This window comes from Serinus canaria, chromosome 4A, assembly GCF_022539315.1.
Source record: "Serinus canaria isolate serCan28SL12 chromosome 4A, serCan2020, whole genome shotgun sequence".
Classification (NCBI taxonomy): Eukaryota; Metazoa; Chordata; class Aves; order Passeriformes; family Fringillidae; genus Serinus; species Serinus canaria.
Window position 1 is genome coordinate 6,769,728 of NC_066318.1, and position 27,665 is coordinate 6,797,392.

Below are 27,665 nucleotides of genomic sequence, written 5' to 3' on the forward strand. Positions count from 1 at the left end.
GTGTGCTTAACTTGCACTGTGTCATGGAACCCAGCTGACAACTCAGCCCCACGCAGCCACTCACTCACTGCTCTTCCCAGCGGGATGGGGGAGAGAACTGCAAGAGTTAAAGGGAGAAAACACATGGGTTGAGGTAAGGACAGTTTAATGGGGCAGAAAAAGATGAAAGTAATAATGGTGATGATGATAATGATAAAAAATTAGATTATACGTATCAGGTGATGCACAATCCAACTCTCTGCACGTGCTGACAGATGCTTGGCCAGTTTCCGAGCAGCAGCCCCAGCCAGCTTTCTCCCAGTTTATGACACCATATGGTAGGGAATATCCCTTTGGGTCAGCTCTCCTGGCTCTCTGCCTTCCCAACTTCTTGTGTCCTTTAGCCACGAGAAGCTGAAAAGTCCTTGACTTAGTATAAACACTACTTAGCAACTACTAAACCATCAGTGTGTTATCAAGAGTATTCTTACACCAAATCCAAAACACAGTACTGTGCCAGCTACTAGAAGAAAATGAACCCTATCCCAGCTGAAACCAAGACATACTCTGCATTCCCTTGGTCTCTTAGTCTAAATTAATTCACTCTTGGAGGAAAAGAAAAAAAAATTCTTGAAAGGTGAGAAAGAGAACCTCCAGCAAGTCAGTCACTTTGCATTAAGTAGTGGCAAATCCAAAGCAGCTTACCCAGTGCAGTTAGGAACACAGACACGCAGAGTTACCACAAGTGCCACACTGTGAGCCTTCTCACCTCTCTCCTGGAAATGTTTTCCTGGGCCTGTAACCTCAATAGGAAATACTGCATTTATGCATTAAAATGACAGTTTCAGAAGTTATACTTTTGGAAAAAGGACAGATATGCAAGCATGAAATTCATAACTCATTTATTGAATATATATATGCAAGGATACCAATAAAAAGAAACTAATACTGCAAACTACAACTTTGGAAGTAAAGCCAATATAACAGGAACAAAATATACATAACATTGTAGATAGGAATGCATTTACCCTCTTCCATACATTCCTTGTCTTTACACCTAATGTAAGTATATGCTAGAGCAAAAGCTGCAAACGTTGGCCTAACCTGAGTGCTTTGACAAGCAACAGCTCTCCAGGATTCGTTAAGGGCTGAGATGTCACTGCAGACTAATGGCTGTGCATACATATGCATGTATAGGAACTGCTTCACCAAGTATATAAATCAAGGCCTGTGTTCTGTTTTTTCACCTCCATCACTAATATAGTGGAATCTGACTGTGGTGACATGGAAGAAGAGTTACTAATTGCTATCATGCCCTTTCGGTTCTCTTCAGATTAATTTAATCTAATGAGGATTAATTTTCTTGTCAATCTGATTCAGCGTATTAATATTTTTGGAATGCACTGATTATCACCTGTCAGATAAGTCTGATATTTCAAATAGATTATCACCTCTTAATTTTTCACTCTGTTTTAGCATGAAGTTCTTTTTGCTATAGGCAGGAGTAAGAGGCAAACTCTCTGTTTCATTACATTTTAGGACCAGATTTGACAGACTCAAACCACTGTAGATCAGCAGAGCTCTTTATACCTGAAGCTGAGACTTTGTGAAGTGTAGGTGTGGCTCCTACTAGAGCCTTATCACAGAACCTCCTGTGGAGCAACGCTGCTGAAGGAGCAGTTGTTCTGCTCAGTTCATGCTCGGGAGCTGCACTGACACTGAACCAGCCCTTTCCCCCTGCCCTGGACAACACAGCCACTGCTACAGGGGGTTTGACCTTGGGACTCTGGCATTGCACCAGCTGTATCCTCAAGATATCTGAACAGGATCCTTATGATGCCTGTCCTTCCTTGGCACAGTCCTTCTGGGAATAGCAGAACCACAGATCTATGAGACCACAGTGAGTTGGGGAGATCTCTTAATGGAGAGGTGCAAGGAGCTGGGGAGAAACCTCCTTTCTCAGAGGGTTCCAGGCATCTTAAACAGCACACAATCCTCTTGTGAGCAAAAGAAATGCCCAAAGGCAAAAAGTAACAATAATAAAATAAAATTTAAAAAATTAAAGTGAAACCAGTTTTTTAAGACAAGTTTTGTTGAATTCATGACATTGAATTCTCTGATTGTGAGATGAAAGCAGAAGGTGCCTAGTAAAAAAAAATCTCAGTAACAAATTGACTGTATTAATTTAACTAGCTAATTTAAACATACCTAGTTCACCTATAGAGCACTTTCATTACTTCTAACATTTCTGGGAAGGCAGTAGATGCTCCAGAATAATCTTCAATATATGCTTGCAAAGATTACATTGCTTTACCAAAAAAACCCTGCAAACCTAAACAAACCCCCAAAAATTCAGAGAGACTGTCTGAAATTCCAAGCTAAAATACACATAAAAAGACAGTAATGGCAGTATTTTGTCTTTTAAAAAAATGATGTAAATGTTGTATACTATGATACATTGTCATGCTTTTTAAAACTACAATTAAGGATGTAAGAGATGTACAGTAAATACACTGCTGAGGTACATTTCTTCTAAATATTAACACCACAACAGAATTACTCCCCAGCAGGTGATGCTACTTGGGAACATATAAATACAATTTTTACATTGTAAGGCACTTTTACCCAGCATACATGAGTTGAAGTCAGTTATGACAAGTTTGAGGCTTGTAAGAAAAGGTTTTTGCTTTTGACTTTGCTTCCATGAATTCTGAATTGATGACAGTATCACCAGGCCATTTCAGCACTCAGGGTAACAGGGAAACCAGCCACTCGCTTTTCTGCTACCTGAGGGTAAAGTGCTGTTCTGGTTCTTCAAGGCAAGGAATGGGTTAATTTATCCATAACAGATGAGTTATTTGACTGAATATTATACTAAGCCACTGACACAATGAATTAGAGCTCAGTCTTGAGTACAGTCAGTATGCTGGCAGATCTACCCCATGCAAACTTAGTTAAATACAGTAGCTGCAAACAAAGTGCCTTTTTTCCATGGGAGGGCCATGTCTGAGGCACAAACTGAAGTAATTTAAATATTGAAGGATGATATTTTGCATTCTAAAACTGTTCTGAGTGGCTGAAAAATGTTCATGTTCTAGGAAAAACAAAACACCTTGATAGACAATTTCAATAATCGATCTGTCATTGCAATTCAAGTCACGCTTTTAATTTTGAAAGTTACAAATACAAAATAAAAATGAGCAATGGCATCATGTTTAGAGCAGTAACTGAATATTTTCTGTACACAGCAATATTTCTTTCCAAACGGGATTATTCTCCAGGAAAGCAAACAGAATTGATTGAATTCTAACAGGTAAAATGTTAGAAACTCCAATATACAGTAATTGAGTCCCTCAAGACATTAAGGGAATGCATAAGAAGACAAATGACACACGTTAAATCTTTTAAAAATACAAGTAAAAAATGCTACAGAAACTCATGTTACATTTGAACCGTTTTTGCAATACTAATCACAGAAGAACTGTAGCAGTTTATAGTCAAATCAGTGTCTTTTGCTTGTTTCCTTCCTTCAAATCCAGAAGTTTTGTTGGGAGTTCAGAGTGAAACAAGTCAAAACCCTAAACAAACAATAAGGTGATGCAATAGCAACAGACATACATGTGGACTAGATTCAGCTTTTTGGTTTTATTTAAGTAAGTCTGAGGATGTACTCTAACAGACCAATTGAAGAAGCCAGTAGCCATTAGAAATGACAAGGTGTTTTGAAAGCAGTCAGAGGACTGTTCTTTAGGTTTGGTACAGCCTAGATCTGAGCGTTCCCTCAAGGAACATCAAATTCTAGCAAGTAGAATTCCATGATGTGATTGTTGACTTGACAGAGAAAGGAAAAAAAAAATCACTAAAACAATAAGCATGATACGTGAACTTTCCCATATAGTGGTCATATGATTAAAAAATAAATACCAATTTAGCAAAAAAGGTTGCTTCCTCATTCTACTTACAGAATATGGGACCTTTATGCACATTCTTGACAAAACATGAAGTGTTCCACACAACAGAGAACACCTGAGGTATGGACGTCAGATATGGTGGCTAAATTCCATAGTGAGTTAAGAGTTGTAACTCTCTGAAGTAAAAGAGATTGGGCTGCAAAGTCCAAACATTTGTATAGTAGGGTTTTAATCACACTTGGTGAAGTGTTCTTTGTAAATCAAGACACAGAAAGAGGTGGGTTTTTGGGGAAAGAATGAACTACAGCCCTTTGGCATGAGTTCTAAAGCTCACAGCTCAGAACCAACAGCTGCTCAAGTAAATCTTCCGCAAACAATGCCGGGCGGAATGAGCAATCACAACAGGAACAACCTGAAATGTTCAAGCGTGCTTCGTGTACACCGAGTCCTTTCCTACTGCTGCTGCCCAAGCCAGGACAGCGCGGCTCTGCCATGTACGGCCTCCGGAACTCGTGCAGGAAGAAAATGCAAAATTCACAAAGTACCAGCTCGTTGCCATCACGGACTTGTCCATATTGTTAATTAAACTAGCTAAGACCTTCCCTCATTGTGTGAATCCACTAAACAACTTACACATTCCAAATCTTAAAGTTTTTATTCAGTCCAGAAATATAGATCTTACTTCATTTCAATGTCTGCCTTAACTTTTGACACTGTACATATTACATATCATTTATATAGTGTTTCATTTTTTTCCAGACACTGCAGACTACAAACTACAAAATATTGACATGTAAAACTCTGCCACTTACTGAAGGCTCACACACATGAACGTTTCAGGCAGTTCAATGAAATTTCTAACAGAGTTGGGTAGTAAAAAGTTACTAACCCTTTTCTGATTTTTAGAAAACAATTTAAAAGAATTAGTAGTTATGGTGTCTTAGCCATTCCCAGTTCTATAACTCTGTCCCTTGAACCTGTTTAAAAAATGATGAAAACAATAGTAAATTTAAAATCATACAGAAAAGCATTTCACAGCTCTGACATTACATCTACATCTAGCAATAGAAATGAGGGCCTCCCTTCTTACACTGTTACAAAGTCAGCCGGATTTAAAAAACAACAAATCCTCCCCATTCTTCTACAGTATGCCAATAAAAAGTACTCTGCATACACTAGATTTAAATACTTCACTGCAGTAAACTACATTAATTGTATATTGCGTTTCAGTCTTGGTAACAGATCTGTCAGGAGTAACTTCCATACCTAGTTTCCATTGAGCTGCTGCTGAGGAATGTCATTATGGTCAGTGCCTGATTTGCCACGGCTTTTGCTTTCTCTTTCTTCATCCTCTTCATCTCTTTCATCATTTCCACTATGGTTTTTACAATAGAGTCTGGCACAATAAAAGGAACAGTGAGGATTTACACTGAAAATATCCATCAAAACCTGACTTATCCCTCAATTAGTTTCAAGATGTGCTACAAGTCAGTTGCAAACTCTTAAATCATTCACAGCTTCCAGTCAAGCATCAGTTAAACTGAGAAGGAAAACACGGGTCAAGAGCAGCCAACAAAACTGTGACCAATCGCAGTTCTGCAGAAGTGCCTCTCACTGCTCGGCGAATGCCCTCTTGTGGGCACAGCACGGCAGCTCAGCTGCGGCCAAGCCACAGCTCTTCAGGAAAGATGGAAAGTTGTGGGGCCCAAAAAGCCCCTGAAGGAAGATACAAGCACATCAATATGGAGGAATCATGACATCAGTTTTCTTGATCTAAACTACAGGTTACTGGAGAAGGAAAATATAATACAAGTCAAATAATTTTCTCATTTCTCCTATTTACAACACTACAGAAATTTTAAATTAACAGAGTAACTGTTTTGTAAAGTCAACAACTACTTAAAGATACCATTTTAAGCTAAATAATACCCTCTTTTTTTAAGAACATATTGACTACCCAAGTTAGGCAGAAAAAGTGTCATGAAATATCTTTACTTTCGTTGCAGATTCAACAATTACATAGGTCCTTACTTATAAATTCCTCGTGACATGTTCTCGATGTATTTAGCTTTGTCTTCTACTCCACAGTGGTAATGGTATGTTTTTATGCAGGCTTTGATTTCACACCCAATAGTAGCACCAGGCTGGCTGCAGAGTGTGCATTTCTGTGCAGGGGAAAGAAGAGAACAGCAACATTCAGCACCTCAGTCTTTTGTCTCTTAGTACTCAGTTTAGTGTTCCTCATATTTGTGGCTAACATTTTGGAACAGAGTAATTCCTCTGGCAAATCATCCTTCCAATGAAAAGTTAATCAAAGACATGGTAAACCAAAAACTGTAAGATACCAACCCACAAAAATATGAACACTGGGATTTACCTGTCTGTTGCACAGAAAATTGCTACATGATTGCAAGACATGTTATTGCATGTCCAAGGCCATTTTACTGCTGCTGAAGTTAGTATGCTAATATATAGAGGGTATTAAATTATTTTTTTCAAGGAGCAATATTGCTAGCTTTTTATTATCTCTCTGATCCCCTATAAATTTCTTAGTACATTAGAAACATCCTGTGCTTTAATAAAATACAGTGTGATGTTTTACCAGCATCCCCATCTCTAAGCTTTTAAAATGTTTTGCTACTAAAACACCAAAACAGTTGGAAACACTGGTTTGTTTCCAATTTTAGAGAATATATTCACTGCAAGAACTGCATATTCTCTAATTTTATGTGCAGCTCCACAGTGTGTTTTTAGTAACACGGGTCCAAAGCTGTTACTCTCTTATAGTTACAGCATGGCTAATATGAATCATATGATTCTGTGATCATAACAGTTATGTACATTGTCATAAAGAATCCCAAATACCACAAGCCCAAACACCACTAATATTAAGATGATTCCTATCTGGCTGCCCTGCCCACAAATAATATATTTTAATTTTGTGTTTAGAAAGAGATGGAAAAGATTGCTCCATAAAAGGAAGGAGGCAGAGCTATACAGACCTTAGCAGAATCACCAACACATTCACCACATTCTGTGGGTACATACCATTCTTTTTCCTCTCTTGATTTCTTGAAGTACAGTTTTGATATCAAAATCACCAAATTCTGCCCTTGAAGTTGTTGTTAGCTGGACAGTGCCAGAAGAGAACAACTGTAAAACAAGCAAGTCAAAGTAATGTCAGCTCCAAAGATGTTGGATGAACATCCTTCTTCAAGATGAACAAACCAAGATGTTTGGAATTTTTTTTTTTAAAGGAATAACTGAGCACTGAACATCCTGTTTTGTGATCTCAGACAGAATGTGCTTTACCAACAAACTAGGAAAAACCCAATACTGAGCAATTAAAGCATTCCTTCTGATCCCCACCTGACTGCTTTAATTAGAGGAGTTGTTGCCTTGGAGAAATTTCTTTAAAAAGACAGAGAAGTAGACAAGAAATAATGATAGGATGAAAATATAAAGTAGCAAATGGAAAATATTATCAATTGCACTACTCAACATTTTAGGAATATTCCATTTCCTTCCCTGTGACATGTATGTAAGTCAGGTTCAATCCTGATGTCAATACAGCTGTGAAGTCCTGAGGGATGAAAATGGAGAACAGAATACCATCCCTTCCATCATCATCCTGGTATATTCAGCTTTAACTGCCTTAAAACTGAAGTTCAGGTAGACAAAGTAACAAAGAGCTTTGCTAGAGTAAGACTAGTACACACCGGCTCTCTGTTTATCGAGGCTGGATACAGAAAGTCAATGAGTAACTCCACAGATGGCCTGGACTATTTATTCATTTTGAGGTACAACATGAACCAGTGTGAATTTTGTTACCCAAAGCCTCACCTCACTCATGGCACTGTCTGCTCATGTTCTTTGCAATTAGGTCCCATTCAGGCTGACAGTTCTACAAACGTGATCATCTAAAGGCAAGAGCTTCCTGGAGCTTCCATATCCCACACACTACTTAAGTCACACAGCCTGAATCCACAGGTCAGAAAATTAACAAAGTTCATGGATTCTTCTCAGATTGTCCCTGAATGCCTGTTGTTTTATTCTTGGAAAGGATTTTTTTCGTTAAAACTGTTTTCTGTTTTCCTTTTTAAATACTTCATATACATTTAGACACTAAGGGAGCATTTTTAATAAGCTAAAGCACTTCCCTGAGCTAATTCCATCTCTTAGCATGAAGCCAACTTTTACTCATATTGCCTGCAGTGAAAATAAATGAACTGCTCACTTTGCAACACTTCAGTGCTTAAGATCATCAGCATACAGACAATACTCAGCATAATTACATGTGAGGGTACTGTATTAAAATCCAAAATAGCAATTCAGACAAAATTCACAGAATAGACTGGTTATCAACAATACTGTTACTCACCATGCACTTATAGTGTGCTGCAGCCTTTTTGGCATTAAATATATGAAGCTTTCCTCTAGCTTCATTTTCTTCTTCACCTGCATGACAGAATCCACATTTAGGTTTTGTATCACTGGGGCTGCTTCTGTGGGGAGACCTGTCTCTCTGAAAGAAAAACATTTTACTAAAATATACTGCTGGGATACAAATAAGGTTGCAATTTTAAAAGCCTGTGGCCACCAGCTGGAGGCTCAGACAAATGCAAATTTTAACAAAACTTATATTTCAGAGAAGAAATATGCAATTCTGTCTTCTAAGAAGTTTAGCATATTTACTGCTTACATAGGAACTGCTTTCTATTTCATCTGTGCCATGTGAGGACGTAGATCTAGTGTCTTCTGATTGCCCTTTTAAATTTGTTTTTCTTGGCTTTCCCTTACGACCCCTCCTTTTTCCTTTGGGAGGTGAGGGCTCCAATTCATGTTCATTGATATTTTCTTCTAAATCTGCTTTAGAAGTCAGAAAACATCATTAAATAAGATTCTCTACAATTTTATAAAAAACAAACTAAGAAAAAAACCCAAACCAAAACCAACCCAAAACCCCCAAAACCAGACAAGAAAAACCACAACTTATATTTTCAAAATTTTGGTCAGAAATAAAAATAGTACCTTTTAACCATTTATTACAAACATACAACTGCAGATCCTGAAAACATTGCTTCTTATATGTCATACAGCTTTGCATCTTTATAACATAAGAAGGTTTAGTGTTTCTTACAACTTCAACTTTCAGACCTAAAATTTGTCCTCAGAAACTCATCTTCAACTTCACTGAAAATAACTTTCATTTAATCTACACTGAAACTGGAAAGTGTTTTCACCCATGAAATATGCTAATAATTTATTATTTTAAGATGCATAACTCCAATGTAAATTGCCCTTGACAGTATGGCAGTGTACCCAAATAATACCTCTCTCCTTGCTTTATTAATTGATGCCTGTTGACTTGAGAAAAAAATTCATCCATTGGGTTATAACATCAAGCTTTAAAACTGAAAAGTATTTTGCCTTCAGTGAAACAAATCTACAATTTCATGTCATTACAGAACATTTTTAGATCTGCAGCTCAAACCAGCCTCCAGTTCAGAGGAAATCATCCCCACTGACAACATCCCATATCAAGTATTTACAGACTACAAGGAACATAAGAACACATTTTTTAATACAGACATGCCAAAGAGGCCTGAGAAGTTCCTTTGTAATGTCAGCTGAGCTGTGAATGCTGCACAGAGCTGAGCCCAGCCTTTGGGCACTCTGGCTTTTGCACAACTCACAGCTCTACAGAAGATACAGATCAATTCTACAAGATTGAGATTGCTTCCAATAAGACCTAGTTAAATTGCATCTGATAATTACATCTAACAACCAGCTCTATTCAGTCACTAATAATTTTCCTACTCACAGAAGCAGCCTCATTTTTTTAACTTTAATCTGTAGCAATCACCTCTGCTCAAACCACAAACATATTTCAGACTTGTTTAAAGAACACACACAGACCTTGCTGAAGGACTTTTCTTCTCAAAACCCAAACCACAAACATCAGTATGAGCCCCCAAACAGAAGGAAATGGTAATGAGAAGACCTGGAACATTCACTTGATGGATATTGCCATATTATTTCAGTGTCCAGATAGGACATCTTAGCTGAAGACTAAATGCTGCCTTGCCAGCACTCATCTTTCTTACCTATTATCACATAAAACTCATCACATTTCTATCTTGTGATAACAGAGACTCAACTGAACAAAACATGAAGTCAAAGTGCTGAACATATTCCACATCCACAAAGTGGGAGCAAAGACAACTGAAGCCCTGGCCCAGCCTGGCACACAAGGACATTCTGTTCAGCTCCATCTATTCTATCTGTCACTAACCCCCAAGAAAGCTACAGCTTCTGCTCAGTTATTAAGGAAGGACAGAAAACTCATCCAAATGCACCACAACAGGTTATACTGAAATTCATACAGATCTGCAAATTATTTTGGTGTAAACTTACAGATTATTCAGCTATATACAGATTTGCCCAAGTTGCTACTAAGACACATCAGTCTGTCTACAACATCCCTATACTTTCATATATAAACTACTCTTTTCTAATTACATGTCAAAAGTACCATTTATTTTACTCTGAAAAAAACTAAATACAAGATGACACAGATTATGTAATGTAATTGTATAATTATGTAATGAAACAATACATTTTACATTTTCTTCTCCGTATTTCCTGTCTAACATTATTTTTCATTTGTCACCACTTGCTAAATTCCCCAAGCAAGATTATGCAATTTAGATATTGACCTCTTAGACTGCATATAGCAAATTTTATTGCAACCTGAAAACTTCTTTCAAAAAGAATTCTCTTTTTATCTTGTTCCTCACATGAACTCTCTACTGATTATTCAGACATTTATGAATATTTGTCTCAAATTTTACATTTACAGAAATCACAGATGGTTATTCTAGAAAAACAGTCTTACAAAAATGTGACTATTGAATCCATGACCTTTTAAATTACATCAGTAAGAAGTTAAAAATATTCCTTCAAAAATAATTCAGTGGACTTCCCTGCTATTTCATGAAACAAAACATAGTCCAGTCACTGCCCTTCTTTATCTTTTCCAAAGCTCCTTGTCAATTTTGTCAGCCAAAATGCTTTCCATCTCAGTCCACCCCTATTTTCTACAATAACATTAAAGCATGTCCTCAACTCTCTACAGTTCCACTTAAAAAAACAGAAATGAGTTATAATTGCTAAAAACCAAGCACACTGTGTGAAAACAAATTTCTTAGAAGTGTCAATCTCCTAATAGAATAAGTTCTTAAGTGCTATTTTTTAGTCTATAATTAGTAGCATATTTAAGATTTGAAATGTAAAAATGCTGTATTTTTAAAAGTTTGAGTGTAAGATAAAAAAACCATGAAAAATGCACAGCTTTCCTTAAAGGAGAACCCCTCATCTGTGCTCAAAACTACAACTTCCAGAGAAAGTCAGACATGAAAATCCAGATGCTACATGACACCCCTTCACCAAAATACAATTCCTTGAAGATTTACATCTCCTACTTCAAGTGATGTGGACCTACCGAGTAATAGCACCAAGATGTGAGGATCTGCTCTACCACATCTGTCCTCCAAGCCTCATACCTCAAACACCAAAGCTCCTCTCGTTTTTACAGCACCATGAACTCACAGAACAGAACAGAACAGGGGGACTGTAACCAGCTGTCAAACACATCTGCCCTGCATGGTCTTCATGTTTAATTTACAGCTTGATGGGTGCCCTATCCCTCCCCTCAAGCCCACTGCCAGCTTACCCTGTGTCCCTGGCATCTGATGGTTGGGTGTTTCCAACTTCTCATGTCAGCTTGAACTAAGGAAAACACAAAAAGTTGTTCAACTCCTCCCTGACCAGGTGATGTTTTATCATGGATATCACCCATCCTCTGAATCCCCTGAGATTCCCTAGAATCCCTAGAACTCCCTCTTCAACTACCCCCATCCCATATCCCTTTACTGCATTGCTTTTTAAAATCATGACAATTTTCTAAATATAACTTTTTAGATAAAGTTTTAAGGAGGTTTCTATGAGCTTCCCTCAGAAGTCCCTAAAAGCTAGATCTGAAAAGAACCCAATACACAACATGGCCTGAGAAAGGGGGTGTAAGGGTAGAAATCAAGAAGAAACAATCTACATTTTAAAAAGCACCTAGGAATAGGATATTGTAAATTCAGCTGAGTAGCAACAAGCCAATAATTAGCATTTTAGAAATCTATGTGCAGTACAAAGTACCACAGAAGGAACCCTGGCAAAATGCTGTATTACATCAACTGTTAACAGGGAGATTCAGCTTCAGAGAGAAATCTAAAAATTCTCCTTTGATCATGACTAGAAGGAAAAAGGATCAAGATGTTTTGCTGTTTAAAATAAGGCTTGGCAGAGAAGAGGTTGAGAAATCACTGGTCCGTACTGCATCAGCTTGAAATACACATGGAACCCCTTTCCAAAAACCAGGTTAAAGCAGAGTAATAAAGAATTAAGTGATTTAAAGGTTGTGAAAGAACATGGAAAAAGAGGATGTGTACAATAAATATGGCTCTATTTACATCCTACAGTACCTTAAACAAGAGAATAAGAGAGCCAGAAACAAAGCAGGCTAATTTTGTATGAGGAGGATAAAAGCTAAAACTACTGGCAAAATGTATTTGCAAGTAGAACTGGACATGAAAAGAAGCCAAAGCATAGAATGTTTCTATATAAAGCCAAAGCACAGAATGCTGCTATATAAATCTGAAATCACACATATGCAGGTAAAGTTTTACAGTGCATTTGGGATAAAAGAGAAACTAAAAATTCAAGAAACAAAATCAATCTTACTAGATTTTTAGAAGACAAATGGAATATAGCAGAGAAAGAAAAGAGTACTTCAGCATGCTAGAGTAAAATCTCATTAAACTACGGTTGAAACCAAATAAACCATATGAGCCAACATCATTGTTTTAAACTGGAAAGAAACATCAAAAAAAGAGCCTTATTGGCCCCACAGTTAATGTTAAAAATGTGGATGCATCTATAAGCAATAATAAGAAACAGGGATTTGCATAAACCCCCTTGCCAACAAATACAAAAGCAGGTAAACTAATCATGAAATAATAGTAGTTTTTATCAGCAGATGATGTGAAATTAAAGACCAAAATGCTGAATATATTTTTTGTGTTATCTTTTCCAATGGAAAAAGAATAAGCTACATTAAATAAATTTAAATTAAAGTAAGAACTGAGAGGAAAAAATTAAGTTACCCCTTAGGTCCTGCCACTAATATGTTTTCCAAAAGCCCCAGACACTTGAAGGAACTGATGACTCGCATCCAAAAATTATTTGTTATGAGGTATTGTTATGAGATTATTCATTTAAGCACATTTAACAGAGAAAAATAATAAAACAGTCCTTACTAACCACACAATTTATATGCATTTTCAAGCAAAGAAACACAGGCAAAGACTGAAGACAGATGATGCACTTGGCTTACTTGCACAATCACAAAGTTTATGACCCCTGGTCTGATGAGTTTGTTGAGTAGCACAAGCCTCTCTGTGTAACACCTTTCCTAGATGGGAGGGAGAATCAGAACACCACAGGACAAACCATTCACCACATGACTTTTACATTCTTCCTTTTCCATTAGCCATGTGGTTTTCTGTAAGAAAACCCTGGTGACGTTTCTGCACAAACCCTCATTAGTCTATAATGGGACACTGCTAATTCCTGCCTGGACCAACTGCTTCTGTGGGAACACCAGGGACACATTTGATGCCACACCCAGAGCATTCTCCAAGAGACAGACAGCAGGCAGGCTGAGTTACCAGAGCCCGGGAAGACTTTCTCACCATCAAAATCCAAACGACCCCGAAGTGCAACATTACAGAACCATTTACACCTGACTGTTACTGCAAACGACCTGAGGCAAACGTGTGCTAGGACCAGTGCCACAGAAAATGCAACAGGGAATAAACACTGCTTGAAGAATCCAAAGATGAATCAGAATGTTACCTAACCAGAGTGCCAAAAAGTTGCAGATGTTTTTCCTGCCTGGTTTTCACAGCATTTTGGGAAAGTACTCATTGCACTATAGATTGCAGTGTCTCTAAAAAGATCTCAGAGAAATATCATCCTGACTCAACTTACTGAGCAGTGTGAGAAGCACAGATTCCATGTCTGACCTTCAGAATGACATGAAAAGGATGCTAAGACAGGGAATGTCCTTATTTCCACTGTGGAAACATAATTCCCTGAGGCTTTGAGCACAGCTACAACAGAAATTACAGACATTTTATTTTCTGACCCCATAGTTCTCTAAACATTAACAAGAGAAGTCACACAGCTCTTTGTTAGTCTTTGTTTTACCACTCTGTAACAGATGAAATTACATTCTTATCCTAGTTTATATTAAACTATTCCTCATCAGCTGAATTTGTTTTAAATTCAACACATCAGCCAGGGCAGCCTCACCTGCAGGGAACTGAGAGAGGCCAGTTTTTTCATTTTTCAACAATTATTTCCAGTACATTGGCATAAATTCCAACAAACAGCTCCAAAACATTAGTTCAACAATGCTTCATTCTTCAAAAAGAATAAATACAATTGTATCAAACTGAACAGTAATTCAACTAATGTGATCATTTGAAAGCACTGGCACCAATTCCTGTAACCTATTAGCTACTGAAAACTTAGACAGCTTGCCTAAAATTATGAATGAAGCTGTTCCCTGAAGTTCAGTTATTTTGTTAAATTTGTAAACAGCAAGCCAAAAACCTAATGTCCTTTTTCCAGGTAATGGGAACAAAGCACAGAAAAATCACTCTGAATTACACAAAGGAAATACAGGAGAAATACAATTTTCCTATTCTATGTCACCTAAAACCCAGGCCATATAGATCAATTAGATAAACCAACAGTCTGCTGAAACAGATAATGAATTTAAGAGCATAGTACTCTACTGCCATGTTTTACATTTTCATATTCAAAGAATACAGACGGTAGTTCAAGTCCCGTCATGTGAAGAAAAATTAATTCCCATCACTCATTAATTTTGTCTTGATGAGTAGATACCAAGTCTGATGAATCCTCACACCACCTGAATTCCATAACAGCAATAAAAAACATCTATGAGGTCCTTTTTATTAAGTCTTAGCAGGTAACTTAATTCCAACATAGGTCCTTCAACATTATTTCCATGCAGCCTCAAGAGATTTTCTTGAACTGTTATTAAGTGTTTAACAGACAGTCTTTTTAAACTAGAACTTGTAAATAAAGTGCATGAGCCAGATCTCAGACTTGGGCAAGTATGCCCCCAGAAGCATCCATTTTCTAGAAAAGGGAAGGAAAAATCTCACTGTTATGCAGCAGTGCTGCCTACAAAAAATAAACTGTTCAGGACAAATCAAACACTCCTAAAAACTCTTTTAACATCTACTAACATAAGAGACAGAATAAAAATACTTGGACTTGAACAATTAAATCTGGATATAAAGAACCAAGCATGAGAACACACAGAATTTCTAAACTGAGCAGAAAAAAAAAAAATTACAACAAATGAATAATAATAAAAAATCCCCAACCAAAAAGCAACCCAGAGAAGGAGCAGTTAAGTTTCCATTAAAAAGGACTGATGGTCCCAGCAACCTCCCTGCACCCACACTGGGTGACAGAACCACAGATAAGCTTGAACTGTTCTGTTAGGAAAACACTGCTAAGCAAAGATTAATGAAAATGAAACTAAAACGAGATTAAAAAAAAAGCCACTGTGTTAACATACAGCTTCCCTGCCTAGTCTAGTCACTCTCCTCTGCCAAGTCCGTTATCTGGTTTCACACACCACCGTTCCTTCACATTTAAATGCCTCCTTGACATTCACATTTTCATCAAGAAACACACAAAATACAAATATAAAGATTAATCTCAACATCCAACACCTTTCAGTTGTCATTTCACTTAGCAAACTTCAGCATTTAAGTAAGGAAGTAAGGAAAAAAACTCCCAAGTCCATTCTGAAACTCCGAAAACCACCCTGTAATTTCTGTCTGTTAAGTTAATTAGTGTTCAATGTAGCAAAATACCATGGCTTTGAAAATTACTTACACATTGTATCAGGCATATGCAATGTGTATTTCTACTTTCTTTGATTTAAAGGATGTCTATCACAAAAAAGCTTTTGGCGTTATCAAATCCAAAACTCTAAATAGTAATTATTTTATGGGTAAAGTTTCCAAAACTGTATGGACTAAAAGGAAAATATTCTTTGGGAAAGAGTAATTGGCAGAATTTCAGTGAAATATTAAATAAAGAACAGAAAACAGGAATGTGAGTATAGCTACATATAGTTCTAGAAGTGCAAAGCTATTTCTAGAAGTGTAAAGTATGACAGAAGTAAATATTTCAAACACATTCAAAAACGTGTGCAAAGTGCTAAATAATATCCTATCAGGTTCTTTGGCCTCAGCTGTTCTGAGTGACATTGAGGGTAGGAGAGAAGAAATATACACTCTAAGAGGCTCTTGATATGAGTCTAGATTAATGTTTTAATAAACCATCATCATCAATTTAATTTAAAAAACCCACTCATTTTCCCCAATATACCTATATAAAATTTAAAAGCTTTTGCTGCTAGAAAATGACACTGTAAAACTGGAGATAATGGTTTCTGAAAACTCTTAAACAAAAACACAAGTTCAGATCCTGCAAGAAATCCCAAGCAGAAAAGTAATCCATTGATTTTGAGCTCCATGAAGAATGGGAGGCATTTTTAAAGACATGTCAAACACTGAGACATTTGTGAGAAAGTATAAAAGATTATTTTAAAATATCAGTGTAAGAGATTAATTTCTCTGGACTCAAAATGTCTTTAATATTCTGTGTCTGCTAACACACAAAGTGACCCCAAAACAGAAGATAACGTGGCCTCTTCTCTTTGGAGAACTAATTATAACATAGATATTATTTTTCGTTTAAACCCAGTAAGAGTAAAATTAGAGTTTTGTATATAGGCACACAACAATATTTATGTAAATAGAGTAAAAAAAAAAAAAAATTTCTTTGGTATTTTCTGCTGCCTACAGAATCTTTCTGAATATTGAAATAAAATCCAAACCTTTACTATTAACAAGTCCACTATCTGCAGCATAAAAATCAATACATTATCTTAAAAATACATTTGGCATAGAGACTGAAGTAATTGATGAAGTTTAATTTTCCCTGAACAGTTGCACACTCCTCATTAATTAAATCTGAGGACATTTCAGTTGAAAACAATGCAAGAAGTAAACTACCAACTGTTTGCTTACCCAAAGTCACATGCAGTAGAAAAAAAGAAAAATACTTAATAAAAACATAACAGCACAAGTAGTTTGGAATTTTAACAGACCACACAATTTATCTACATTTGTGGCATTTCACTGTTTTTTTCTGCAAAGCTACAGAGCTTTAATGAATGGATCTATAAAACTTTTTTTTTTTTTAATTAATATGATTCAGAAACTTATCTGCAAGTGAACTCATCACAACCCTTTTCATATACTATTGGGTGTTTCTTTTTTCAAGAGTTAAACTCTATTTACTAGTACAAAAAATAATGAATATTTAGGAACATTAGCAAAAACCAGCTGGTACCTGACAAAATATTTCAGAAGTTAATATTTTGAATATTTAACTACAAATATAAGCCAGCTTCTTCCAAGAAGGGAATGTATAACTTCTACCCAAACTTTGGTTTTATGGAGCATCATATCTTTTGAACATCCTAAAATTTATGGTTGGGGTTTTTTCCCACCTCAATCAATAATTTTTAGAGAAAATACAGAAATCAGATGGACTTCCAAACTCATTGTTTCTCAAAAATATGTAGTTCTAATTTTTACTGAAAACATTTATATTCTCCAGAAAAATTAAATTTAACCAAGTATCTTTCTACAATGGGAAAAATTTATATTGAATAATTTTACCTTCAGAGTTATGCGTAGTTTTCTTGTGTTTTCGACATAAAATCCTATAAACAAAGTAGTTGAAAACTGTCAAGTCAGTCACGAATCACAAATTATTTACTCATCTTTTAAATTTAAATGCCAGTACATTTTTCTCCCACTTATAAGACTCACTGATACACAAATCTTGCAGTGAAAATATGCTTTTCTAGCACATCACTATTTTGAATGCCACAATCATAATTAGAATTTTTTGCAACAGTTTTGTTTAGATTCCAAAGTGGGGTCTTGTTTTGCTTTGTTGTTTGTTTTTAAACAAAGAATGTAAAATACAAATTAAAAAGAAACATAACAAATAAATAATAGTTACATGTAAATGCCTTGTGAAGGTTTCTCTCTTATCTGAGCTTTATCATGCAAAGCACAGTAGTAGTGATATGTCTTGTGACACGTTTTCACATCACAGCCAATGGTCGCTCCAGGACAGTGGCACAAAGAGCACATCTGGAAAGGAAAAGAAAGCACAATTCATGTTGCTTTTTGTTTAGTATTCTGAGTTCAAAAATAATATATTTACCACTCCAGGTGACAAAAAAAAAAAAAAGGATTTATGCACTTGGTATTACTCTTCCTGATCTCAGGTGTTTTTGTATAATTTATTTTAAAATTAAGCAATTTGTTACAAGTTTGTAATAACCATCAGATGCATTATCAACTCAACCACCACTATCAACTCAATGAACAAAATAAGTAATTTATTTCTGTGGCATGTATCTGATGAAAGTGACACAGCTACTCACCTGACTATCTCCTCACAAGGACAGTCTGTTTATACCGACCAATTCAGAAAAGTTAAAATCATAATTGTACCTGTTTAATTCTCAATTAAATTATAAAGACAAGAGGGGAAAAAATGATACCCATTTCAGAATGAATCCTGCAGTCAGAAATACTGAAAACCTGCAAATTTAGCAGGAGCTAACTTTACTTTTTTCCTAAAATTATGTCCTAAAGTCCCTTCCAAAACACTGAATTTAGTGAGATATTTGGTAAGCATAATTAATTTATTTCAACTAAACTCAATTTTGCTCTTTGTACTTATATTGCAAAAAAGATTAAAAGTGAGGCTGTTGCTTTACTCTTCTTTCCCATTAATTAATTCTTCTTGTATCAGACACATAGATAACAGCAGCTATCTAAATTAGCCTTCTAAATTGCTCATGGTCCTTCTTATACTGTGGTATCAAGAGAAGTAATTGACAGTATCTTTTTTTTTTTTTTTCTTTATAGTTCTCTACTGACAATATTCCCCAAAATCTCAGGATTTCCCATTAAACTGACCTTCCAAGACAACTGGAGCTTTTTCTTTGTATCCTGCATATTGCCAGCACTCCCAAAATGTTACAATCAATTCCAGATCTAAGTATGAAATGTCGGATATTCCCTACATATATATAGTTATATATCTCTCTCTATATATATATATATCTATATATCTCTTTGGCTCTGTGGGTACATTTTTTTCTCCCCTGCACTCATTTAGTCAAGTTCTCCTTGCTACTCTCAAATATGCCAAAAAAATATACCACCAAAGTTACCAAATATACCACCAGCCTGTTTTTCAATTTTAACAAAGTCAACTGAACAGTTAAAATGTCAAAGCCTTGGATCATCTCCATTTACTCCTCTGCAAGCTCTGAAATGGTACAGTTTTACACTGTTGCTTAGTAGTTATCTAATTTTTATGGGCATTTTATCTCATAAATCTGTTATACATTATGGTTTTATACATAATAATTGCTGATCAAAGTCCTTTAGAAAAGCCTAGGCTTATATATCCAGCCAATCAAGTTTAGTCAGAACCTCAGTTTTTCTGAAAGCCAAAAACGACTGAAAGAAAACTTTGGTTTTATGAACACCATGATGAGTCTGTAAAACAGAGCACACACATTTCATCTATGTTTCTAGTAAGTAATAAAATACTTATTCCATTGGTGCATGTCTGCTGTCCAAATGGTCACTAACTCAAGTTATATTGGGTATATAAGAAGTTTGATAAGTTGCAAATTAGGTATGTTCTTCAAAAAAACCAAAACCTTTCTATTCACAGATACTAGAAATAATGCAGATAATTAGAATAATTAAGATATCAGTGACTTGTTCTTCCAAATATTTAGACTTCATAAGGTTTTGTGTCTGGCCTACCAAGGTTTGAACCTACCCAGATCTATAACCATGAGAAAGTCTCTATATTGTCACTGTCCCTCTGGTAATGAGGTCACCACTGTCAGAGCCCACCTGGCCAGCAGCACCTCTTGACAGAGGACAAACTGAGCCCAAGCCATCAAGATATTCACCTAACCCAGTGCTCTGGTTTTTTTTTGCTGAATGTGCTCCCCCAGAACGGACCAGGCAACCAGATCTGAGAGAAGGGATTTGGGCTAATGATAAACCTTTACCTTGAAACTTCCCACATGCCAGTGGAGAAAGACAAGTTCCTCCAGAGAATGATTCAGAGCTGCAGCTCTCTGCCAGCTACAGAGACAGGCACCTAAGTTAAGATCTAAAATTATCTTGCATGCTTTCTCCAAAGAGGAACCAACTCAGGACTATGAATCCATTAGATTGACCAGATCTGGGTTTTCTACAGAAACCTGAACAAAGTGCCTGGTACACACAGCTGGTGAGTTACAAGAATGGAGCCATTGCAATAGACAGAACATAAAGAGATTCAGAAGCAAAAAGAGAAACCACCAAAGACATGAAAAGAAAAAACCTTTAAAACCCTTTAAGACACACAAGAATCAAGAAGTCTCTTTATGATCATTAGTTTCATTTACTACCATGGTCTTTGTAAAGTCCTAATCACACCATGAATGACTTGTGAACAGTTACTTCTTTCAGCTAATTAGAGCAAATGAAGTTCCCTAGATGGGAAAAGATTCAAATGAAACAATGGATGAAATAGTAGACTATTATTATAAAACAGTAGTTCTACAATAATACTTTGGACTTCCTTTAGTGGTCCAAGAACTGGTAAATATATAGAGTGCTTTAAATAACCAAGCTGAAAGGTTTTAATGTGAGGAGTAAACTGATCATCTGGTAAAATTATTTTAGGAAGAACCTCACTCATTTCCCCAAACTGGAAAACAACTAGTTCTAAATAAATAATAATTTAAAAAATCCTGATGAATTTTTTAATTCTAGGAATTAAAAAAAAAGTCATTGCTGCTCAATCTCTTTAAATTGGTGGAGCTGCAATGACTACTGTACCCACATACCTCATAAGCCCTTTACATTCACAGCATTATTTTTTAAATCAGTATAAAAGGAACAAAATGTGTATTTGGTAGTTAAAGCTAGATTATGGCAGTAAACCCACGTGCTAGTAAAGACACAATAACTTCCTTCCCGGGAGCCCAGAATGTGGATTTCTTTCAGAAACCTAACAGAAAATATTAAATAGATTAAATACACTGAATAACTTCCTTGCAAACTTTATGGAGGGTATGAAAATAACATCTTCCATTTTCAAGAGCCAAAATAGGGACTTACCAATTTTGTGCCTCTCTTTATTTCTTTCTGAATATCTTCAATAGAGAATCCACCAAGACTCTCATTATCAGTGTGTGAAGAAACCAGTGCGGATGAGAACAGCTAAAATTGCAGAGACAAAATCTGTATTTTAATTTTTAAGGGCATAAGTGATAGAGAAATGTATAGATATGAAACCCACCAAACTGCAGTGGTTAATCACATGTGCCAATTCCAATCTGGGAGGCTTTTCCACGTGTTTGCATCGTTTTCCCGGCTCCATCCCGTTCCCGGTCACTCACCATACACTTGTGATGTGCCGCCACCTTCTGGTTCTCCGACATCAGCAACTGCCCACATTCGTTATCTTTATTCGACCGACAGAACCCACACTTCCTTTGTCTGGAGGAGACTTTCTTCTGTCCGACTGAGCTTGTCATGATTTTAAATGACCTTAGAATGCCACTGCAATCCTCTCAATGCTACAGGGAAAAAGAACTGCAATCAGCATGTTAACATCAACAAAAGGCAAATTAACATAGCTCCATAAATAAAGTATTGGATGCTTGGAAGTGATTTGTCCCTTTTCTTTATGCTACTTCAATACAGCCAAATAAACAAGTGACTGGCAGAAGCAGTATTTGGCCAAATTTTAATGAATTTTTTTCAGCAGGAAAAAGCAGTTTCTTTGCGAAAATAAGTTTGAGAATTAAAATAAAACTTGGGATGCTAATATAAAAGCAGAAAACTGAAAAGAAATAAGTAGGAAATACAACAAGAGAATCATAGGGGAAAAAAAGTTACTGCAACTCATTTTTATAGCTATTTATTACAGGAAAAGAATTTGAAGAAAAAAAATTTAAAAAATAATATATATATACACATGCAATGAACTTCTTCAAAAGCAGAATCAAAGAAAAAGTGTCCAGCACAGCCTCCTGCACAAGTTTTGACTGTAAGGGCTCGCAAAATCTCAGGGCAGATGAGTAGAGGTGAGATGATAAAATGTTACCACTTTTGGTATCAGGTATCTCGTGGCTACTCAAACAGCATTAGGAACAAAATTTTAGGCACCTCTCTGAGGTGCTGCAGTGGAAAGTTCTCCATGACCAACAGTCAGTTTGGCAGTACCACACCAGGTTTCAGTAAGTGCACGAGAGCTGCTGTTCTCAGCTCAGAAAAGTAACTTAAAATTAAACTCAGTATGAATCACAAACTTTTCAAGCGCTACCCAGCAACACGTTTCAAAATGTAACACTGAGGTCACAGTGCCCAAATCAAGCCGACACAGCTCATGCAAAAGTGAGAATACTCAATGGGTGTATCAATTTCTTGGCCCAGTATTTAGAAGTGGATGCTCATTTGCTTCTACATCTACCAAGAAATAGAAAAACTCATCTTCTTCAAACAGACTTTCTTAGAGCTTTTTACTTTGGAGATTTAAACCTTACTATCAGAATATGCCACAACTGCAATAAAATCCTCCTCAGCCTTTCTCTTCATTCGACTCAGCTAAGTCAGAAAAGCCACTGAAAAGCCACCGTAGGGTCTGATATTTGTGTTGGAAAAAAGTGTAAAATCCAGCCATAAATAAGAGAGCAGAGTTGCAAAACATCTGGACTGGGCTACAATGGCACAGATCTGCATGAAAATACACGGCTGGTTTCTGGAATTTGCATAGGCAGACCCGGTGCTGTCAGAAGCTCATAATGCTGGTATCACTCACTCCTTCTCTAACCGAAAGCAAAGGAACGTCCTCAAGTTTCCATCGGCTCCTGCTGTCAGACCCTCCTGCTTCAACAGATTTCCACAGACCTTGTAACTGCTGGCCCTGCACCGTTTACTGCAAAACTCCTGCTCTAAAGGTGCCCGTCCTGTCCCCCTGGCCTGTGCCCTCCCAACAGCTCCATTTGCTTTCTGTTCTAACTGCGAGCAGTCCACGCTGACGCACACTCAGAACAAGAATGCAAAGATTTCGGATCTTGCTGATTTGCACAAAAAATGTGCCAATCTGGATAAACTAGTCACACCCTTTTGGAGGCAATAGGGAGTCCTTAAGTGTTAAAACACAAAAGAATTATTATACTGTATTCTTCTGAAGAAAAAATAAAACAAGACTATTCTGTAAATCCTTTTGAGCAGAAAGAATGGTTCCTGAAGAGACAGACAGATAGATATGTATGTATGTATATTAAAAAATAAAAATCTGGGTAATTTTTTAAACTTAAATAATATTTGGGAGCAGGAAAAGACCTACAAAAGACAAGTAGGAAGTAATATCACAATTACTTGTTTACATCTCACATTCAATAGGTCAACATAAATCACACAGGGATGTTTAGAAACATACTAACAAAGTAATGTAAAATGTAAAAGTTCTGGTTTTGTCAAACAGTGTGGTATATACAAATACAATCACTTGGGTCTACCTGTTTCATTTTATGTTCAGATTATATTATTAAAATATTGACATCAACAATATCAGTTATTAAAAGGAAGATCAGGAATTTCCTTGTACATGTGCACAGGTCCTACTGACTCTCAGCAACAAGAATTACTAATAAAACAGAGCTACCCTTCAATTTAAGCAGCAAGTTTCTATTTTAGAAAATGAAAGTAATTTACAGCACACATAAAAATTTTTAGGTGGCTCTCATCATATTTAATTTATAGGAAAAACAGCTTTCCAAGACATAAGATTATAAAGAAGGTTCTCACAGCTTGCTGCTTTCCACCTCCCAGTGCACTACAGGCACGTCACTGCAGCATCACCACGACCTGACACAGCCTGACTTCCTCAAGTACTTCTGCATAATTAGATTTTTTAAGGCTCACAGTGAAGTTAAAAATATTGTCAATCTTTACTTGATACACAGATGCTGATGTTAAAAAAAAAAAAAACAAAGATATGTTTTGAAATACTTCACAATTACAAATAATTTAACACTTGAAAAATTATTCAGAAGTCAAACACGGCAAAAAGAAAATTCATGTTCTTTTCACCATCAGATTAAATTACTCTGAAAGCATTTTACAAGGGTATCTAGAAGTTTTCTTTCCAATCCCATATTTGTTGTGGGGTATTTTGTTTGTTTCACTGAGCATTTACCCTATTTATATACATTTTTAAAGAGTTTTGAAAAAAACTTTAGCACGAGAAACATCTATAGACCTCTCCATAAATTATATCTGCTTTTTCATAAATGTGAGAAGACACTACTCACAGATCACTTCTCTTTGTGTCAAAATGCACTTATCCTGTCCATTAAAAAAAGAAACAAAACACATTTTCTGAGAAAGATGAACCAAGTAATACAGCTACAGCCCCACAATTCTGAATCCAAGCACTCAAAATTCTGTTTTCTTCTCTCAAGTTAAATCAGCCAGAACAACTAATCTAGTTTGCTAAGTATCAAGCTACATTTCACTGGAATGAGAAAAAATGCAACTTAAAAACAGCTCAGTATTTTGGTTTTCCATGTTTAAAAGGGTAACAAATGAGTAAGAATTACAAAAAAAACAGTGATTTAAATCTCCTGTTGATAGAATCTTGTTTGTCAGCTTTGTCAAAGTCTCACAGACTGGATCACAAAGAGTGATGCACTGTGGAATCACTGGCTGGGAGATTTTCACTGTCTCCACCAAAATGGAACACACATACTAGACACAAAGATTATTCCATACAGATCAATTTTCCATGGCTTTGATCTAAGAAATGAGAAGTTACATGTACCCCAGAATCACACAAGCAGAAATTCACTCAACCCTTCTCCACCAAAAAATTTGGGTTCATTTGCATTCACATTACTTATGTGCACCAAACTATTAAATGTGGTGCTTTCCCTCCCAGCATCTTTATTTTATCTTTAAAGCAGCAGGTTTTACACCCTCCTGTAGTTTCTGTGCTGCTTCACTGAGCTCTAGGCAACAGATTTCCTAATATAAAAGTGCAAGTTCAATAACTCATGCACGGGATGCCCTCAGTGCATGAGACATTGTTCAGCACCAAAGACTGGAAAGTAACCTGGACTCTAATTTATATTTATTGCCCAAACATGTTTCAGGACCCTGATTATAGGAGTTAAAACCTCACCTGTATTTCCTATGAAAGACAGTCATCTACAGGCTGCCTGTGTAAAGTCTGTTTTGCTGTGTGACCTGTATGATACCCAAACTAAACTTCAAAATACCAGAATTTATATTTGTGAAGAAAATTTCAGACACCTAGGGAGAACCTGTAAACAAGCTTCAGAAAATGCCACTGCAGATGCTGAAGTGGTTTGGTCTCTCAGGAAAAGCTACAGAAAATATTTGTGCTGATTTTTCCAGGATGCTCACTGGAGACACCGGAGTCACAAGCTCACAAGTGCTTTGCAGTTTCCCGGGGCGGACACCCATTGCTGGAAGGTTTATTTTGGAGAAGGGGGGAGTGAAGAAGAGGAGAGGGGAAGGATCTTGTAGGGTTCTGTGGCTGAGAACCCAAATCACAGGTCCCATAGAAATTTTTATCCAAGAGTTACATTCACACAACATCCTACAATTACTGTAAAAAGTAGGATGGGAATTTATCCATGCATCTTCCTTAAAAAAAAAAAACAAAAAGACACCGAATAGGGGGCAGATACGAGGGGAGAAGGGCAAACCCTCCAACGCCTAAACAATGAGAGCAGAGCAGGTGACTACAAATGACACAGAGACAGCCCGCGGTCAGGGAGATCTGGCAGACGGCGCTGAGGGATCTCCAGGAAAGTTTACATCCTCCCACGGGGAGCGGGAGATGGGCCGATAGCGGCACCTCTGCCGCCGCCTCCCCGGGGGATCGAGGGGGCCGGACGGCATCTCACGGGCAGGAACCACCCGACCTCCCCGCGGGACCCGACCGGCACCGCCGGGCCCGACCCCTCCCCGGCCGAGGGGCTCCGGGGGGAGCGCGGGGGGACGCGGGAAGAGCGACCCCCGCGGGATTCCATGGAATTTTGGGGGAAACGGGACCGGGAGACAAGGGGGGGGCGGATCCTCGCTGCAAGGAGGGCGCGGGCCGGGGCGGGCGGAGCGAACGGCACCGCCGGCCCGGGCAGGGGGCAGGGGGGCGGTACCGGCACCCGGGGCACCCCTGAGGGGATACTGCGGGGTGCCGCGACCCTCGCGGGGCTGCAGGGGCCGGCTGAAGCCCCGGGACCGGCGGCGGCTGAGGGCGGGCGGGCCCCGGGCCGTGGGCTGCGGGCGGGCCGGGGGCGCCGCGCCTGCCCCTGGAGCGCGGCGCAGCGGCGGCGGGGCGGGCAGCGGGCGCTCGGCGGGTCGGTGGTCGGTCACTCACCCGTGCGGCGGGCGGGGTGCGGGCGGAGGAGCCGCTCGGCACGGCCCGTGCCCGCTCGCGGGTCGCTCAGGGCCGCTCGCCCGCCGGGACCGGCGCGTTCATTCGGGGCTCGGGACGCGCCGCCGCCGCCGAGCGCACGCACGCACGAGCGGACGCACGCACGCACGCACGCACGCAGGGCGCGCCTGGGCCGCGGCGGCGCTGCGGGGCGGTGCCCGATTGGCGGGAGCCCGGCGGCCGCCGCTCGCGACCTCCTTTGCGCAGGCGCGACGACGCGTGCGCCTTTCCCGCTCCCCGTTCCCGCTGTGCCCGCGGCGCTTCTCCGCGAGGCCGGAAAACGGAAGATGGGGCTGTGTGGGGAACGGCGGCTCTGCGCATGCGCACCCGCCGCCGCCACTTCCCCGCGAGGTCCCGGCGCGAGCGAGCGGGGCTGGCGGGAGGCACGGACACACAGGGAGCGGTGCGCATGCGCACCACTCATCCGCAGCCGTTGTGGGGGGTGCGCGCAGGACTCGCGCTGCTGCGGCCGCGCAGCCGCAGCGCTACGCGCGTGCGCAGAGCGGGCGACCAGGGACGGGCGGCGCTGCGGCATCGCGCGCGCGCCCCGCCGGGAGGGGGTAGCGGCGCCGCGCGCGCTCCCTCAGGGTTTCCCCCCGCCCTTCCCTCCCCCCCTCCAGCCCCGACCGCCCTCACGACGCGCTGGGCGGAATGGAATGGAATGGAATGGAATGGAATGGAATGGAATGGAATGGAATGGAATGGAATGGAATGGAATGGAATGGAATGGAATGGAATGGAATGGAATGGAATGGAATGGAATGGAATGGAATGGAATGGAATGGAATGGAATGGAATGGAATGGAATGGGCAAGGTTGGCAGAAGACCTTCGAGATCATCAAGTCTGGCCGCCCATCCACCACTGCCACCACAACACCTAAACCACGTCTCAGCACCAGATCTAGGCGCCTCTCAAATACACCTTTGGTTCAGGAGGTGCAGTGGCAGTGCTGGGTGATGTGGTTTAG

At 38.6% G+C, this 27,665-nt stretch overlaps 1 protein-coding gene across 3 annotated transcripts; it reads right to left on the reverse strand.

Annotated features, from left to right (window-relative positions):
• Window positions 1-864: 864 nt before the first annotated feature.
• Window positions 865-26,656, reverse strand: PHF6 (PHD finger protein 6). Of its 3 annotated transcripts, XM_050974608.1 has the most exons (11): window positions 26,640-26,656; window positions 21,625-21,804; window positions 21,344-21,445; window positions 18,156-18,289; window positions 17,807-17,850; window positions 8,593-8,759; window positions 8,272-8,415; window positions 6,939-7,043; window positions 5,922-6,055; window positions 5,157-5,286; window positions 865-3,557 (listed from the first exon to the last, which is right to left on the reverse strand). In XM_050974608.1, the coding sequence occupies exons 2-10, from the start codon at window positions 21,760-21,762 to the stop codon at window positions 5,157-5,159; spliced, it is 1,098 nt and encodes a 365-aa protein (XP_050830565.1). In that variant the 5' UTR covers window positions 21,763-21,804; window positions 26,640-26,656; the 3' UTR covers window positions 865-3,557. The 3 variants fall into 3 exon arrangements, with proteins under 3 accessions (XP_050830565.1, XP_030084724.1, XP_050830566.1); XM_030228864.2 differs by lacking the exons at window positions 865-3,557; window positions 26,640-26,656 and adding an exon at window positions 3,606-4,867; XM_050974609.1 differs by lacking the exons at window positions 865-3,557; window positions 26,640-26,656 and having other exon boundaries at window positions 3,606-5,286; window positions 8,593-8,756.
• Window positions 26,657-27,665: the final 1,009 nt, after the last annotated feature.

What these genes read in the sequence shown, in the direction of transcription:
- PHF6 (XM_050974608.1), bottom strand. Translation starts at nt 21,762, where the DNA reads ATGACAAGCTCAGTCGGACAGAAGAAAGTCTCCTCCAGACAAAGGAAG. An exon ending in TAAAGAGAGGCACAAAATTG is followed by an intron (nt 18,290 to 21,343) that starts GTAAGTCCCTAT and finishes TTTCCTTTCCAG; the next exon opens with ATGTGCTCTTTGTGCCACTG. An exon ending in CAGCACACTATAAGTGCATG is followed by an intron (nt 7,044 to 8,271) that starts GTGAGTAACAGT and finishes CTTGTTTTACAG; the next exon opens with TTGTTCTCTTCTGGCACTGT.